This window comes from Triturus cristatus, chromosome 3_2 (genome assembly GCF_964204655.1).
Source record: "Triturus cristatus chromosome 3_2, aTriCri1.1, whole genome shotgun sequence".
NCBI classification, from domain to species: domain Eukaryota; kingdom Metazoa; phylum Chordata; class Amphibia; order Caudata; family Salamandridae; genus Triturus; species Triturus cristatus.
Window position 1 is genome coordinate 775,541,053 of NC_140584.1, and position 18,586 is coordinate 775,559,638.

General features: G+C 42.9%; 1 protein-coding gene across 1 annotated transcript in view; it reads right to left on the bottom strand.

The window, feature by feature from the left end:
- Nucleotides 1-4,381: 4,381 nt before the first annotated feature.
- LOC146858079 (carboxypeptidase O-like) overlaps nt 4,382-18,586 on the bottom strand; it is a 226,483-nt gene continuing 212,278 nt past the window's right edge. Inside the window, exons 10-11 of the mRNA XM_085646867.1 lie at nt 16,351-16,435; nt 4,382-4,724 (exon numbers count right to left, since the gene is read on the bottom strand). Of these exons, the coding sequence (XP_085502993.1) occupies nt 4,447-4,724; nt 16,351-16,435 (363 nt within the window). The 3' untranslated portion in view covers nt 4,382-4,446. The remainder of the gene's footprint in view (nt 4,725-16,350; nt 16,436-18,586) is intronic.

An 18,586-nucleotide genomic window follows, 5' to 3' on the forward strand; every position in this document is an offset into this window, starting at 1 on the left:
AATCTAACTTCTGGGCAATCACTTGAATTCTTTCCCTGAAGTTCATCCTTATTCCTCATTACACCTCTTCTCCTCCACCAAACACAACAAAAATGAAAATATTATTAATCACATAGGTGAAACCTAATGCATTACCAATGCTTGTACTGTCATTGCACAGATTCCGGGCGTCCTAGGCCAGTGGTTCCCAAACTGTGGTCCGAGGGCTCAGAGGGGTCTGAGACACATTCCCAGGGGTCTGCCGGCAGTAGGTTTAAAAGCACTGCAAAGTTCCTTGTATAATGAGTGGTTTTTGGGCAACAATAAAAATGTCAAGATAATTTTGTCCAGTGGCAACTTTGACTCATCTAAGATAGTGCAGATGGTTAATATGCCTGCTGCAAAGAAAGTGTACCATGCATTTAATTTTTTTTTATTTTGTGTGCGTAGCTCCGTGGGTTACTGCTTTGGTTACAGAGATTCTGTTGTTACTGTGCAGTTCATAAGTTGCAATAGTAATCTAGCACAATGAGCTATGAACTGCCATCAAAGACCTGCATGCAAACTGCATGGTACAAATCAGTAAGTTATGTTTTTTTCCCAGTCTTTCATTATCCTGATGCTGCTAAAAAAAGGTTTGTTTGGGTAGAAATAAATTCTTATTAGTAAAGTCAATGCTAACCACTGTGTTATGTTCTGAATCCTGAGTTTGTGCTTCTCCAGACCAAGCACTCTTAATAAACCAGCCTACCAGTATGGATGACTTGTGAATCCTACACCTTGTAGTGCCCTTTGCCTTATGTAACATTTTCTATACACTGATTTACACATGTATGATTCATTGTGTGTGAAGTAAAGTGCTCTGACACCCTACACTGGTATGAGAGGTGCTATAAAACAAATTAAATACATGTGACAGAGGGGTTTGGAGAGATGAGAGGCATTGTTAGAAAGTGATAGTGAGAGAATCATTGAAGAGCTCCAACAAAGATTGTCATATCATGGTGCACAGTAAGGTCATCATTACTATGCTTTAAAAGCTAATAAAATTCAATATATATTGACAAATATGTTGTAGAATGCACCTTTTTTCCCAAATTATCTTGGGGTGGTAGAGCCGCCCTAAGCCCCCTTTGTAGTGGTCAATATCACTAGCTACACTTGATGTGTACTGTACGGGGACTGATCTGACAATGTTTGCCAGGGCTGCTTTGGGTTCCCAGTCCGACCGTGGCAGGCGCCTCGTACCGCGAAATAAAACCAAACATTGAAAAGTTGTCGTCGAGATGCAGCACCAACCTTCCCAATTAATTCTTTTCAATTTTTGCTAATTTTTTCAATATAAAATAATAGAATCTTTAGCAATTTGAATATTTCTTTGGTGTGCACTTGCTTGTGTATTTTTTGTGAATTACTTATTTAAAGTTTGACATTTAAATCGTACAAATTGTTTGTGGGTCCCTGGCTTCCAGTAGTGACTGAATGGGGGTCCTCAGGAGTCAAAAGGTTCGGAACCACTGATCTAGGCCAAGCGCTATTTCCGAACTGAAGAACTACTCACTAGTGCTAACTTCATTATGCACTATTTTACATGCATGCTGTGTTTCTCCACTGCATTCTGCTGCTTCCTTGGGCCCTGGCATACAAGGTGTAAGGTGCAATATTTATGGCACCTAATAAATAACGATGCTGTGGGGTATGCTTTTATATTAAGGTGTGTGATAAATTTTCACAGATGAAAAGTTCAGTACACCAAAATCCGTAAGCCCTGGTATTTTCTGGACCCTTTTCTTCCTTTGAATTCCAGCAGGTCATCAGCGGATGCAGCTTTATCACATCTAGTTTGTACTGGATGCGATAAACAACACCAAAGCACATAATTCCAATAAGTGCAGTGTTTCCGCACATATCAGAAATTATCCGACCACCCGTAACCCATGTCATGAATCATGATATGTTTCTGTGCTGTTTAGAATCAAGCACTATCATTAAAAAGTGCTCTTTCTATCAGTATGCATAGCCTGTGATTTCCAACATGTTCCCTATGAGAGGACTAGTTGATCATTTGGAGGAATAAAAAATGCATGAATACATTACTTCTGTACTATTATTATTAACTATAGACTTCTTATTTCTTAGTTCTTAGAATAGTACCCCCTTGCTTGTATACAATACCAGGAAACATTCATTCCTTACTCATGATTTCTCAGCCTTACTAATTATTCCCAGTGGCTCACCACTTACTGGCCATGTTGAGACAAGCCTTTAGTTTAAATACAACCTGACCACTCAAGCAAGACTAGTCATGCCAATGGTCTCTAGTGCTATCAGTGTATATAAAATGTGAACATTCATTTATTCACTGACTCTCATGCTTGCATGGCCCATGAAAAGCACGGTACAACATTTTCCCTCACATAATTTCAATCAAACAATCAATGGGCCCGATTCACAGAACTAACTTAAGACAAAATCCTAAACTTACTACCATTTCGTATTCACAGAAGACACTTACTCACTTCGGTATTCACAGAAGTTAGGAGTCCTAACTTTAGGACTCCTAAATGCCTTCTGTGAATACCGAAAGTCTTAAATTTAGGATTTTTCTCAGTTTAGGAGTCCTAAAGTTAGGAGTCCTAACTATACTACTACTAAACTGAGAAAAATCCTAATTTTAAGGCTTTCGGTATTCACAGAAGGCATTCAGAAGTCCTAAAGTTAGGAGTCCTAACTTTACTACTACTAAATTGAGAAAAATCCTAATTTTAAGACTTTTGGTATTCACAGAAGGCATTTAGGAGTCCTAAAGTTAGGAGTCCTAACTATACTACTACTAAACAGAGAAAAATCCTAATTTTAAAACTTTCGGTATTCGCAGAAGGCATTTAGGAGTCTTAAAGTTAGGACTCCTAACTACTGTGAATGCCGAAATGAGTAAGTGCCTTCTGTGAATACCAAAATGAGTTAGTGCCTTCTATGAATACCAAAATGGTAGTAAGTTTAGGATTTTGTCTTAAGTTAGTTCTGTGAATCGGGCCCAATATTTCTATAGCGCATGGCTACTCAATGAGAGTTCCCCAGTGCTAAACATAAAGATGGGACAGAAAGATTTGGAACAACCAGGGTGCCTATTTACGAAAATGTCATGCAGTGCTAGTACAGCAAGTCCCCTTGATGCATTGGGTGACAGGGAAAGGGCAGGAATGTGCTGCTTTTAAAGCAATACGGCCCATCGCTGGTGCCTTTTTGGCAGTCTAGCGCCAACACAAGCACCATAGTAGAAGGGTGCCTGCAGTACTGTTTTTGTGCAGGAAGGGAAAACTTCCTGCACAAAAACAATACTGAGAGGCATATTCATCTTACACAAAAAAAAGAGGAAGTAACGAGGAGAAATAAAGGAATTTCTCCTTGTTACGACTCACCTGAGGAGTATCTTTTTTTGGCACATTTCCAGGTCTACCAGTTCTGGTAAAACTGGAAATGCATCAAAATCCATAGGAGTTGCTTGGGAACACCCAAGGGCAGAGTTTGGCAATGCAGCGATTTGTGGTGCGTTGCCTTACTCCAAATTTTTTGAGCCACTCAGGGTCACACAAAGTGGCCTAGTGTGGCTTCATAAATCATAGTCAAGGTTTGTGTCGCTTTTGCACCATGCAGTAACGCAAACCGACTCATAAACAGGCTCCCAGGATTTCAACAATTTTCAAAATTCCGCCAATGATGAGCAGCTACTAATTTTCCAAGGACGAGAGAAAAGGACCTGCCACCCTGCCTAACACGTTGATAGCGTGGCACAGTGACAAGATGCTGATATCCCAAGTAATGATTTTGCCAATGGTATTAATGATGCACCAACTCCTTAAGAAATAATGGGCCATTCCCATGCAAAGCCTTATGCAGAAAGCATAGAATTTTAAAGTGAATACGCTTCTCCACCGTCAACCCGTGTAGGGAAAGAAGATGGGAGGTGACTAAAGACTGCTTAGGCACATGGAAAGCAAACAGTCTGCAGAGTATTGCACCAACTGTAGCCTTTTCAGAGTCTTTTTAGAAACACCCACATGAAGCACATTGCTCTAGTCCAGTCTAGATAATGATCTAGGCTTGCACCACAGTTTTGTGTGCTGGCAAAGGAAGGAGACAGAGAATTTTCTTGAGGCATTTAAGTGGCCAGAAACAGTAGGTAGCAAATTTGGAAATTTGAATATCCATAGAGAGCTTATGATACAGAATTTCAAGAAGGATCTGGGCACTTTTACAAAACACAGCTGATGTGCTCTTTTGTGAAAAATCTTTTTAAAGTGATTTTTAAGATATTCATACTCATTGAGGATAACTGTCCCACTTACATTTGAAAAGTTAAAACTATGTAGTTAAAATGAAAACATTAAATACGGCATTATTTTAAAATCATTTTATTTGTATGACAATACTCTGACTGAACAAGCAACACCAGGGTCTGTAAGATTACCACAAGAGTGTGCAAGATGAGCTCACGATAAAAGCTAGTAAGACATTACTCCATAGGGAAACAGAGATGATGTTCACTGCACTGTTCCCAATATGGGGTGCACTGACATGGTTGATTATGTACATCATGCCTGCCATAGTCTCTTCACATGTCGGCTGGATCTGATCCTCTGGTAACACAAATCCATGAGCCCCTTTGTCTCTCAGCTCAAAGGTGTATGAAAAAGGTATTCCCAAATCCGTAGCCCAGTCACGTGAGGATCCAGAGTTTGAATCTGTGGTGAAAACAAAAAACATAATCAATGAGATTATCTTTTCATAATTGTCTGGTGATCGTTTGAGTTGTTGCATCTCAGCGCATGGTTCAGGTACTACCTATACTAGAGGACGCACAAGGCAAAGATCAAGTCTATGCTGTTAACCCAGCTGGCATTGCTGCTATGAATACTGTGCCATAGGCCATTCCCTTTACCAAATCCCAGCTGATCACCGCTGCAAGGCATTCCCAGTGGACATGAAGGAGTGGACACAGCGCAGCTTGGGCAGGGGTCCGAGTGTATCATTGCAATCCATTGAAAATCCTAGTTAAAGGAATTTTGCTGTTTTATTCTAAAAGCATATAGTATTTGCTATAAACACAGAAATTCTCTGAAAGTGCAAGTTAGCGATCCGACACCGAAGCACCCCAGAAACTTCCCAGTTATGTACCTCTCCTGCCCTCAAAGATAATATCACAAACGATATCACTGATGACATCACGAATAACATAGCAATACCATTAATATGGCATTAAACCGCACCTTAGCATTAATGATGGTCCAATCGTACATTGCAATAACTGAGGATAACTGGTGTCACTGGAATTGTTGTGTTACATTTCTATGTAAATTATACAGTGATGCTTGTAGGGTATCAGTAAAGTTGCAGCATCTCTTATCTGTGTAAGCTATGAGAACACATACATGTTGGCTATCTGTGTAATGCTGTGAGAACATGTTTACTGGCAGACTAACTGTAAACAGTCACCTTTGCTTTCTGTCGAGTTTTTGTAAGAATATCTGTTGCTGATGAGTGAATCTGTAGAATTTGCTTATCGTGAAATCTCTCAAGGGGTATTTGTTGTAAAAGTCGTTTGATTTATGTAATCTATAGTGGACATCTGTTGGCTGACAGTGGCACATCAGATTTTAATCCCCATCTAATTCCACCTGTGTTACCATGCCAGTGATGTCATGATTTAAGGCCTTATTATGTCAAATGTGATATTATTGATGACTGTCATGAGCAGTGCATTGTGGAGCATTATTTTTTGACTGCTGACCATAATTGCAAATAGCCAGCAATAGAGTGGTGCATTGAGCACATGCCATGGAAAGTGTTTCACATGCAGGTTACAGACTCCAAACCCAATGAGATATTTCAGGAAGGTGATGTCTGCTGCAGTGGTCTGTTTGTAACCTGCAGGTTAATAATTTCAATAGCAGTAAGATAGCAGGGCAGGATAATGTAATGCCCGTTTACTTACCGATAATATTCATTACTCCAAGTCCATGTCTTCCTCATCACAGTCCTCACGTATGAGTTATCTCCATTCATGCAGAACCTAATTACCAAAACTTGACTTTTCCTTCCCAATCTAACATGTCCCCCATACCCACGTGTAAAAATACATCACGTCCTTGGAAAGACTTCATGAAATAACCAAGCGCAGACAGAAATCAGTAGACCGCAGTGAGAGGCGGGTGGGACTCAGGACTGTGAAGTGGAAGACATGGACTCGGAGTAATGAATATTACCGGTAAGTAACTGGGCATTACCTCCTCACCTGTCTTCCTCCCACAGTCCTCATGTATGAGCACTTACCCAAACCAAACACTGATTTTCAAACAAACCACACCAAGAATTAACAAAAAAGGTGAATTTAATGAAATAAAGGACATAAGAGATCCCAGAGCTTACACTGCGGGCTAACCTACAGAACTCAAGACTGCAGTACCAAAATCGAAAGAAACATACCCACACGATTGCAAACTGTAGTGGGTCATGAACATGTGGGGCATAGCCCAAGTGGAGCAAAACAAATGTCCCGAAAGGAAGCCCCCTTAAGGTCACCCAGGAGGAAGGAACACCCCTAGTAGGGAAAGACTCCGGGACAGGTTGGCCAACCAATGAATAGGAATGAGAAATTGCCAACTTAATCCAACAGGACAATGTAGAGAGGAATGGCTTGCAACACGCCTAGCCAAACCATGGGAGACAAACCAGGCATCAGGCTTGCGGAACACAGCAGTGCACCGCAAATAAATGGAAAGAGCCTGATGTACATCCAGGGAATGCAAACGCACCTCCTCGTCAGACCCAGGAGATGGATAAAAGGTAGGCAAAACAATATCAGTATCCAAATGAAAAGAAGACACCATTTTAGGGAGAAAAGCGGGACTAGGATGAAGCACTACCTTGTCTGGGAAAAAACGAAGAAAAGGAGGGGAAGACAACAAAGCGTCAATCTCCACAAACCGCCTCCCCAAAGAAATGGCCACCAGAAAAACAAAATTGGCAGAAAGAAAGTTTAAGCCAGCAGACTCCAATGGCTCAAAAGGAGCACCCTGCAGAACCAAAGGCAAGTCGAAAAGCGGCCCAGGGAATGCTCTACCTGCCGCTGAAGAGAACTCTGCAGCAAACCAGCCACCAGAGGGGCAACAGACAAAACCCCCTCCCCATGAAAAGCCTGAACAGCCACCCACTGACTACGGCGGGAAAAAAATAAAAATCCATCTGAAAAACATCCAGAAGGAACTTCAACACAGCCGTAGGATCACAAGAGGAAGAAGGCAACTCTTTATCCTGACACCAGACCATGCCGATGGCAGTCATAAGCCTTACGGGTAGATAGAAGCTGAGACTGCTGGATCAGCACAGCCACATCCACAGAACAACCCTGTTCTAAGAGGGACTTGCCAAATCGCAAGCCTCAACCTGCGAAGAGTGTCCAATGGAAGAAGCTGCTGACCCAGGGGGGATGGACGGATCAGCAACACCCAACGGAGCCTAACAGATAGACATTGATGGCAAGGGATCCAAGGGCACCTCATCCATGCTGGGGCAATCAACAGAATCTTTGCCTGGTCCTGCACCACATTCATAACAACCCGAGTTAGAAGAGGGATGGGCGGAAAACAATAAAGGTGCCCCCGGGGCCAGGGAACAGACAGAGCATCCACTGTCCAAACCCTCGAGGAGGGAACTAGCCAGCAAAAGTGGGGTAGCAGGGCAATCTTCTTGGTGGCAAACAAATCCAGCCTAGAACGACCAAACTGACACAGAATGGACTGAAAGATACCCAAATCCATTCAAATTGTTACCGAAGATGGAAACCTCCGACTCATAGCATTGGCAGGCCGGTTATGCCTCCCGGAAGATAGACTGCCAATGGAGACAGGAGATGGGATTCGGCCCAAAGGAAAATCCTCTGGAAAGGGAGAAACAGAGATGGACACATGCTGCCCTGCCGGTTCAGGTAAGAGATCTGATTGTCTGTCTGCACACACACTGAGGTACGCATTAACAGGGGAAGGAAAAACAGAAATGCTTTCAAGACAGCTACCAGCTTCTTCCAATTTCAAGACTGAAGGGCATCCCTCTGATTCCATCTCCCTTGAGCTGTAGCATCCCCCAGAGTGGCACCCCAACCCCTCCCACGGGTGTCGGTCATGAGAACCCAAACAGGCAGAGGAACCAGAGAAAAACCCCTGCTCAGATGAGAGAGGTTCAGCCACCACTGGAGATCCCTGCAGATCAGAGGGGTCACTGGAACCAGAGTCTCGTACACCAGAGATAAAGGGTCCCTTTGCCCCAGGAGATGATGAACAAGGGTATACAGGTGTAACCTCCCCCAAGGAACCAGAGACAAGACATTGGACATCTCCCCCTGACTGCGAAGCCATGTCCTTGCAGAAGTTGATGGGCGAAGAAGGAGAGAAGACAGGTGGGAGCGGAGACGAACACAGCGCTCCTCCGATACCACAACTTCCCCCACGTCCATTCTGAAGCATGCTCCAATGAAGAGGAGATGCTGGGAAGGCTAGACCTGGGACTTCTTCCAGTTGATTAAGAAGATGTAGTGCTGCAACAGCATGGTCACCCTGCAAACCTCAGTCTGGGCCTTGGAAAAAGAAAAAGATGCAATCATCCAGTCGTCCAGATATGGAAAAAGCTGGATACCATCTACATGTAAAATACCCACCAAAGGCACTAAAAGATTGGGGAACACTTTTGGTGCAGACACTAGCCCAAATGGCAAGACCCGGGGCTGGAAGGGTTTGCCCTGGACAGTGAGCCAGAGGAACCGCTGCTGAGACGGATGCACTGGGGCATAGAGGTAGACATTAAGGAGATCAGTGGAAGTCAGGAACTTGCCCTTCTTCAATTGAGTCAGAATCAGCTGGAGAGACACCATCTTGCAGGAAAAATGAAGGATATATACTGATTGACCCACTTGAGGTCCAGCAACTCCCCTGACGCCTTCTGCACAAGAAAAAGAAGGAAATAATAAACATGGAACATCTCACCAGGTGGGACGTGGACAATGGGGCCTTCTGGAGCAGCAACTGAATTCCCTGGAAAAGAGCTGTCAACTTTGCTGGGGAATGTGGAGCAGGAGTCTTGAAAAAATGGTGAGGAGGAATGTCACCGTAATTTATTCTGTATCCTTCTGAGACCACTTGGATGGCCCAGGCATCGGAAATGGTACGAGTCAAAATGTCCATAAAGTAGTGTAGATGACCCCCCCCCCACTGGATGGAACCTGGAGCAGTCATGCTTTGGGAGGGGCAGGAGAGGATGCAGCAGCAGAGTACCCCCAGCGGTAAAAGCCCTTTTGTATCCAAAACCCCTGCCTTTGGTGACTGGGTGAACAGGAGTAACTAGCTTCCTATTCTCTGCAGATTTCTTCATTATTTTCTCCAAGTCACTGCCAAAAACCTTAGACCTTGTAAAAGGCAGCTTCAAAAGGACAGCTTTCTGAGCATCATCTGCCTTCCAAGAACATACCAAATGTTGCGATGGGCTCCAATAGCCACGCTAGATGCTGTCGATGATGCACAGTGATTGTCAAAAGTGACATCCGAGAGGAACAGTACCTGTTGCTCCATCAAAGCTGGCATAGCAGAAAAATCTCCACCCTCCTGCAATTTTTGGTCACAGATTGGGAGTCCTTCACGAGGGACTGAATAGTATAAGTGCAGTAGGCATTCCCACAAACAGCAAAGTTCGAAGCTGCAGAGGCACGCTTCACCACCCCCTCCACCTTCTTGTCCACAGCACCAGAAGGCAAAGCATCCTCTACTACCACCAATCCCATAGAGGATAACCCGGCCATAATGTTATCAATCTTTACTGAGGACAGAAATTGCTCCCCAAAGTTATCCAAGGGTTAACGTTTCATCAAGAAGTGGGAGAATGGCTGCTTCTCAACATCTTTCCACTCATTAGTAAGCACACTGCGAATGGAGGTGTGCAAGGGCAAAGAGTCTGTCTCAGACCGCTGACACTGTGAAAAGAAGTCCTCCTCAGCCGGAACTTGAGCAGGAGCTGTGTTATAACCTATTGTTGTTGTAGTGCATCTTTCTTATTAATATTCTGTCCCTTGCTGCTCAGCCATGAGTGATGTCACTTAGAATGTTGAGTGTGTGGGACTGGAGGAGTTGGCAGTTGGTAGAGATGGGCTGAGCAGCAGGGTGGCTGCTCCTGGTGGGGCTCTCAAGAGAGATCTGAGGCTTTACTTATGAACTTTATATTGACTTTGTTACTTATTAAATAAACCTACAACCTGTTCTAAGCGGCCTGTCTACGAGACATCCTTCATTATTACACTGGCGACGACTTGGAAGAATCTACATGTGTGCTACTTCAATGGATTATGGTTTCTGATGCTTAAAGGATTTACAAGGAAATGGAACTTCAAGAGAACTTAAAAGCTGGTATTTAAAGAACCTGTGTGTTGCTGATGGAACTGTACTGGAACTAAGGATGTGTATAAAGAAATTTAACTGGAACTGGAACTAGCTGTGCATTTGAGGAAGCTGACACTTATGAGCCCCACCAGTGACCACTCCATCGGTCGCCCTAATAAGTGAGTGCTAGTTCGTTTTGAAACTCTACATGTTGAGGAGGGTTGGTTGTGAATACCCTTTCACCTTCTTTTAATATTCAGCGAAAAGTTACTGTGGAAATTGCTGACATCCAATTATTTTGGAAGAGTTGCTTTGCCCCAGCTATCTGTTTTGTGAGAGGCGATGAACACCCGAGATCAGCTGTTTTGAAGTAAATATTAATGTTGTGAATTGTTTGCTACACGACTCTCTAGAGGAAGACTGGTGCACAGTGAGATGCTATGAATGTGAGCCTTGACGCTCGAGAGAAAAAGGAGCGACGCGATCTAAAAGAAATTGGCACGAAAAACGAACTTTAGTTGTTGACAATGCTTGTGGCACGTTTGTATTTGTGAGGCACTGACTAGAAAAGAAGAAATTGAACTCTAAGACTTTGTCCGTTCGACAACTGCCGTTTTGAAGTTTAAAACACTCAAGCGCGAGTTACAATCAGCGCGCGCAGCCTTACCTGAATTTGTTTGTCCTGCGATTTTCCAGTGTTCTCTCTGACGCTCCACGCTGCTTTCAGAGAGAAGTATACCTGCTTCTAGACGCCTGCATGCACGGGCGTGCTGTGAGCCTTCCGGCCCAGCGTCCTCTTTGCGTGTGGGATCGTCGTGGGATCGTCGTGCAATCGTCTGTGACCAACCATGGTGGGAATGAACTTTCTTCATGCGCGTTGGTGTGTAAAACCTCTTCTCTGCTAATTCACTTCGTCGTGTGGGGTTGAAGAGGATGTCTCCTCATTGGAACTGCTTAGCTGCATCTTTGGATCCTGGTTTATTCGTGACTCCATGTTGAATCTTGCTTTTTGTCATGATTAACTCATTGCTTATTGAGGTACTGTTTTCTCGAGGGTGTCAGAGATATACTCACTTCTGAGGATTAATAACTGCTTTCTATGTTGGAGTTATGAGGTGAAGAAGTGTACTCTTATGAAAAACGAACTGCGTGGTCATTGGAAATTAGCGTTTTTTTTTTCCATGCTTATTATTACTGTTATTAAGTGTATTGCTTTGTTTGCTTCTCATTGTGTTGCGTTTTGTTGTGTTGTACGTAATTAATGTGATTACATTGGTGAGTGAATGTTGGATATGGTGTTGTATCTGTATTTTATTCTTAGTCATGCCGTTGTTCTCGGTTGTGGATTGACATATGCAACCCTGTAAGCAATGTGTTCTGCAATGCAGTTGTGTGTGTGCGTTCTTGTGCATAGAAGCAGCTATGGATGTAACATTCAATGTAAATGAATGTGTTCAGTTTCTAGGTGACGTTGTTCCCCTATTACTGTGATTTGCGTTATGGAGTATCATAGGGAGGTTTATCCCTATTACAGAGTCTTTGGGAGGTGTTTTCCCCTATAGGGTGACGTTGTTCCTCTATTACTGTGATTTGCGTTATGGAGTATCATAGGGAGGTTTATCCCTATTACAGAGTCTTTGGGAGGTGTTTTCCCCTATAGGGTGACATTGTTCCTCTATTACTGTGATTTGCGTTATGGAGTATCATAGGGAGGTTTATCCCTATTACAGAGTCTTTGGGAGGTGTTTTCCACTATTATGGTGTTCTAAGTTTCATAGGGAGGTGAGTTCCCCTATTACAATTACAATGTTCTGTGTGTCTAAGGGAGGTGTATTCCCCTATAGGGAGGTGTGATTCCCCTATTACGCTGTTTTGGATTCTAAGGGAGGTGTTTTCCCCTATGGGGTGGTGTGTTTACCCCATTGCTGTTAATTTGTTGGTGGTGTGTACCCATCTAGTTAGTTTCCCTAGGGAAGGGGATGGGGTTCATTATTCTTTTGCTATAGTTATTTTCTTGCAAGTATTTTCTGATTTGATGTATATTTACTTGCATAATGTATTTTCTTATTCATTCCTGTTTATGTAAGCGATGGTTTTTTGGTGATATCTTGTTTTGATGCATTTATATCTTTATGCTTAGTTTTCGTAAGGAAGGGAGATGTGTTATAACCTATTGTTGTTGTGGTGCATCTTCCTTATTAATATTCTGTCCCTTGCTGCTCAGCCATGAGTGATGTCACTTAGAATGTTGAGTGTGTGGGACTGGAGGAGTTGGCAGTTGGTAGAGATGGGCTGAGCAGCAGGGTGGCTGCTCCTGGTGGGGCTCTCAAGAGAGATCTGAGGCTTTACTTATGAACTTTATATTGACTTTGTTACTTATTAAATAAACCTACAACCTGTTCTAAGCGGCCTGTCTACGAGACATCCTTCATTATTACAAGCTATAAAGCCCAAATTGTCTCGCACATGTTGCTGAAATTTGGCCAGATCCATGCCCTGCACAAAACACCCCTTCACATCATCCTCATCCTCCTTGATTAAGGATCAATTCTAGGAACCTTGGCTGGAGGAGCCCCCTCTGGGGCACAAAATGCAGCTTCCACAACTGCAGCAATAATGGTTTGAAGGTCAGGGGACACAGGAACCCCCGAAGACGACGCAGCCATTCCTAGGGTGACCTCCAAATCACTCATAATAGCGGCCATTACACAGCCTAAGGCACAGGCAGGAGAATGCCAACAAGACTCCAGACTCACTAAAGCCAGCAAAGAGCAAGGTACATACACCAGCAGGGGAACCGCAAACACGGTAACCAACCCAACACAGGAAGAAACTTCCTTATAAGCTGGCCGGTAACCCAGGCAACGCTGCTTTCGTTTCAACGCACTCCCTGCCTGAAGCGATGGCCAGGCAGAAGCCTAGGACGTGTCCAGCTGAATCCTGGAGGCACCACCTTGGAACCAGGCAGATGCCGTGCACCCACTTTTCCATCAAAGAGCACATAATGACACGGCATGAGTCCCCGTACCCCGTACCTCAGTGCAGACAGTACAGCAGCAGTGGGGAAAGAGATCATGGAAAATATAAAAACAAGTGAAAAAATGCTCACCGACATCCCCAAGGCCACCAAAGGTTGCCCAGCATACCACAGCCGTACTCCTTGATCCCGTATACCCAGCATACAAGCGCGATCACAAAAACAGGTCTTAAACAAGTAAAGCAGGTCCAGTAGAAAAAAGGAAAAATAAAAAATACCTATCTGAAGCCAAGATAGCAATTGGCTGCAGGAAAAATAAAAAGGAAGTCTGTAGTATCCTACTTATGTTCTTGGTATGCCTTTTACATCCCCTGCTCAGCCAGTGTGTTTGTGAGTGTCCTCACGGAATGTTGGAGTGATGATGCATTTGTAATGTTGGGTGCCTGAGAAGTTGGAAGGTGCAGTTGAGAATGGGCTGAGCAGCATGCAGGCTGCTCCTGGTGGGGCTGCTTCACAGAGCTTTACTACCTGCTCTACAGAACTTAACTAACTGCTGTAAATGTAACTATCTTCAATAAAGCTTCCTGTATTTTATCCTTCCTGCGTGGACCTCATTACTACATTTACTTGGTGACGAGGATGGGATCCGAACCCACGCGTGCAAAGCACAATGGATTTGTTGTTTCTTTTGCATGTTTACTGTTTACTTCTCTTTTGTTATTCGTTGTTCGAGAGTATGGGTATTTTCTATTTGTGTATACTTACCCATTGCTTCCACTCAATTTTCCTCCTACCATCTCTTCGCTCACTCCTTTATGTTGTCTTCTTGACCTTACTTTCTTTGTTGCTTTTGCATTCCTTTCTGCAATGGGTTATTGTTACATCTCTTTTAGGTATAGGACCTTTGCTTCCCTTTTGTAAGAAAGAGGGATATGTAGTATCCTACTTATGTTCTTGTTCTTTTTACATCTCCTGCTCAGCCAATGTGTTTGTGATTGTCTTCACGGAATGTTGGAGTGATTATGCGTTTAGAATGTTGGGTGCCTGAGAAGTTCGAAGTGACATTTGAGAATGGGCTGAGCAGCATGCAGGCTGCTCCTAGTGGGGCTGCTTCACAGAGCTTTACTACCTGCTCTACAGAACTTAACTACCTGCTGTACATGTAACTATATTCAATAAAGCTTCCTGTTTTTTATCCTTCCTGCATGGACCTCGTTACTACCAAGTCCTTACCAGAAAGTGATGCATTTGTACTCAAGGGTATGGGGGCCATCTTGGATTGGGAAGGAAAAGTCAAGTTTTGATAATTAGGTTCTGCATGAGTGGAGATAAATCAGACTGTGAGAGGAAGATGGACAATGAGGTAATTGGTCTTTGTGCATATGAGTGTGCTTACTAGAGAGAGAGATAGGGGACTCAAAGTAATTATTTTATATGAGGTGTTTGATCGAGAGTGTACCTAAATCAGAGGATCCCGGGGAAAACATTATATCAGGAGCAGCACCTCAAACCAGAGACAGAAACACATTGTGCCCACGAGGTCAGGTCAAAAACGGATTGTGATGAGGATGTGTTCAGAAGGTGGGGCACAGGAACAAGTGAACAGGACATTTGTTAAATTAGAGGAAGGGTGCGAAATTATGTGAGATAACTGCTCCACTCACAAATAACGGAATAAGGTACATTGCAACATTTAGCAGAACTAATTGGTATGATGAAAAAGTGATACATACACACACAAATGTGCACCAACACACACACTTGCTAAATGGAGTTTTGAAAGGCAGGAATGTCTTGCTAAAAATGGGCACTTGTGAAGTACGTAGGGGCATATTATCAAGGACGGCATTAAAATTATCGCCGGTTTAGCGGCAGAAAACTGCAGCTAAAGCGGCGATAATGGTCTTGATTATATGCCCTGGAGAATTTCAATAGAAGTCCATGTTCACACCAGATAATTTTTAACGCCGTTCTTGATAATATGCCCCAAAGTTCTTAAAATCTAAGCACATTCCCCACTCTCTGCTATAAAACACAAGCATACAAGGGGCATGTGAGTACTTTTACCATGCTCTGGCACTCCACCACCTAGCGATGTAGCTATAATTAATGCACTGCATCTCCATAATGGTTGTCTGTAAGGTCACTTCAAAGGGAAGGGGGGCATTTTCCTTGCTTGAATTAGAATCCATCTCACTCCTTCTAAACCACTGCCACCATTGTCCTAAAAAAGTCCGCCAAACAATACTTTGATATAGACTACTCGAACACACGATCAAAACATAAAGAAGAGAAAACTACTTCTGCTTGGGCAGAAAGGGCGACAATAACAATTTTAAAAGCAGATGGTTTGGGTGCAGCAGATTCTTATGAACCTTCAGGTCTCAGTAAATGCCAACCAGTCCCTTTGTTTACCCATGCCTACAGTGTGTGGGAGCGATGCAATGGGGTTGGACTGTTGGAGCACTTCGCAGGTTCAAGGTTCAGCGGGATACATGCCTGTGCTATGAGGGCTTCTGATCCCAGAGGAAAACAGACACAAACACTGCCAATCCAAACTGGGTGACCCTGGACCCAGTTCACAACACCGCGGGGCATATATATGGAGGCTGTTAAACTCCAAAAACCTCACCTTAAGCAATGCCCCTAATTGCTAGTGTTGCATTTTTCACGTATTAAACTGCACATGGCAGGGCCTAACATTTACTAGATTCTATCACTCAGGAAGTTAGGAGCAGTTCATAGATACATTGAAATGTTTCAAGCAGAGTACACTACAGGCATAACAAAAAGGCACACGATAAGTAATGCTTTACTTTTACTGTCTCAGCTTTGCCCAAAAGTGTTGGAGATGTCAATTTTGCACAGTACAGTGAATATTTTCACAGATGTATTTCTGGTTTAAAAGCACAGGGTGCCTTTTAAAATCAACAAAACTTGCTTTAAATGTTCAAATGCAACATATTCACTTACACAATATCTGAGAAGCTGAGCCCGTTCTATACTCTTTCCCATACTTGGATAAGATCGCAGCAGCGGCCTTCTGGGAGACGTTCAACTGTTAAAAATATATATTTGTAGGTTAATAACAAAGTAAAAAATCGGTAACTATGGGCGAAACGTGTACATTTGTAGTTCAGTGTAATTTTTTCTCATTACAATCTCTGTTTTATTTTCATTAAACTTTTGAGTTTCAGTCACTTTTTGTACAGGAATCATGTTACACATCTTGATGACAATGAAGATTATCTTAGCATGAATTGAGGATGAGCATTTGCAGTTGCATGTTACGGTTGCGTCAAATTGCAGAGCAATCTTTCTTCTTTACACACGCACCTGGGGTTACTTTCTAATCCTGAAGGCATTAGAAGTTGATTCCCTAATGACAAAGTTTCATTATTCTCTTTATCTCTCTTTCTCATTTAAGTCATTACCGGTTTGAGATGAGTCCTTCACCTTGGAGAGGAATCCCTTTGCTACAGTTTACCTTTTTGCCCCATGCACACAAAAGTGCCTCATGCGAGTCATAACATGTATTCCTTTCCATAAATCAGATGGCACACAGTCTTGTTAGACACGGTCAGGTTTCATGGCAGTATATTTCCTGTAATTATTAAAATACATGTTTAACTATGTATTTTGTAAGTTGTCTTCTACTATCTTGCCAATTTCTCTTAGGTTACTTGTTGAGGGTAATGAAGGCCCACATATGTGTTTTTTAATGAGTTTGTTTTCCAATGGTACGGTGTCATGAATATACAGACCTGTTTGTCTTGTGAATATGTCATGTTGTTATCTTGTCTGGTGTACAAAAGATATTTGTAATTACTTGGCTTTTTAATGTTACATGTAGATTTGCATGGTTTACAAATGTATGTTTTCTTTATGTTTGCAGCCCTGATGAAGCCTTTCTGGTTGAAATCCATTGGCTGCGTTCGTTTGAAAAAAAACCCCACAATAAAGTAAAGTGATTGTATCACCAACCAAGACCTTCAACCATCTGTATTCTGTTTCTTGCATATATAACACTGACAACTGATTGTAATTGCCTCTCTATTTGTATATATTCTATGTCTATGTTTGGCCAATGAGCAGCTGACCATTGAGGTGGGGAATGTGGTATATGAGCATACTATTTGTGACTACTTCAGGTAGTTTGACTTTGCATTCCCTGGCTGTTTCACTTGTTTTGTTAAAAAACACACCTACCCAGAAGAAATCCTGTTTTGTCTACCTTGATGGCCAGGTAAGTGCAACCTGACTTTGTTTAGGGCTACCATTTGGTTTGGACACTGATGATGGGAAACATTTAGGAGTCAAGCTGTGTGGCTGTGTGGTTACCATGCAGTCTTTCCCACACATTACCATTACCACGCAGCCTTTACCATGCAATGCCTTTATCACGCGTTGTCTTTATCATGCAAGTCTTTACATGTATATACACACACACAGATATATGAATAAACCAAAGGTTACAGGGACGTTACAGTTCGGCTCAGGGCTCAGATTTCACTTGTTCAAAACCATAGAAATTCAGCAGTTACAGTTACCTGAGCTAACTATAACTTACGCCCCCGCAATGCACTGCTTATGAACTCACATATTACATCACTCATGACAAGGTCAGTGATATCACTGATGATATCTCAAATTACATCACTGATCACATCATCCACAGAAGCCCTTGTTTCTGACCTTTATTTTGCCTCTTTCTGCTTGTTTCTGACCTTTATGTTGTCTCTTTCTGCTAGTTTCTGACATGTATTTTGCCTCTTTCTGCTCGCTGCTGGCTTTTATTTTGACTCTCTCTGCTCGTTTCTGATCTTTGTTTTTCCTGCTTCTGCTTGTTGCTACCCTCTATTTTGCCTCTTTCTGCTCGTTTCTGATCTCTATTTTGCTTCTTTCTGCTCTTTGCGGATCTCTATTTTGTCCCTTTCTGCTCATTTCTGACCTTTATTTTGGCTCTTTCTGCTTGTTGCTGATCTCTATTTTGCCTCTTTCTGCTCTTTGCTGGCCTCTAGCTTGCCCTTCTGCTCATTACTGTACCTTTAGTTTCCCTCTTTCTGCTCATTGCTGCAGCGGCGGCCAGCACAGATCGGGAGTTTAGGGGCTGGGACGGAGGGGAAGGTGGGGAAGGGGGTTAAAAATAGAAAAATAAACTTCCCTGATTGCAGCGTCTCTCCTCGTCCTTGCTTGTCGTCTCTCCGCT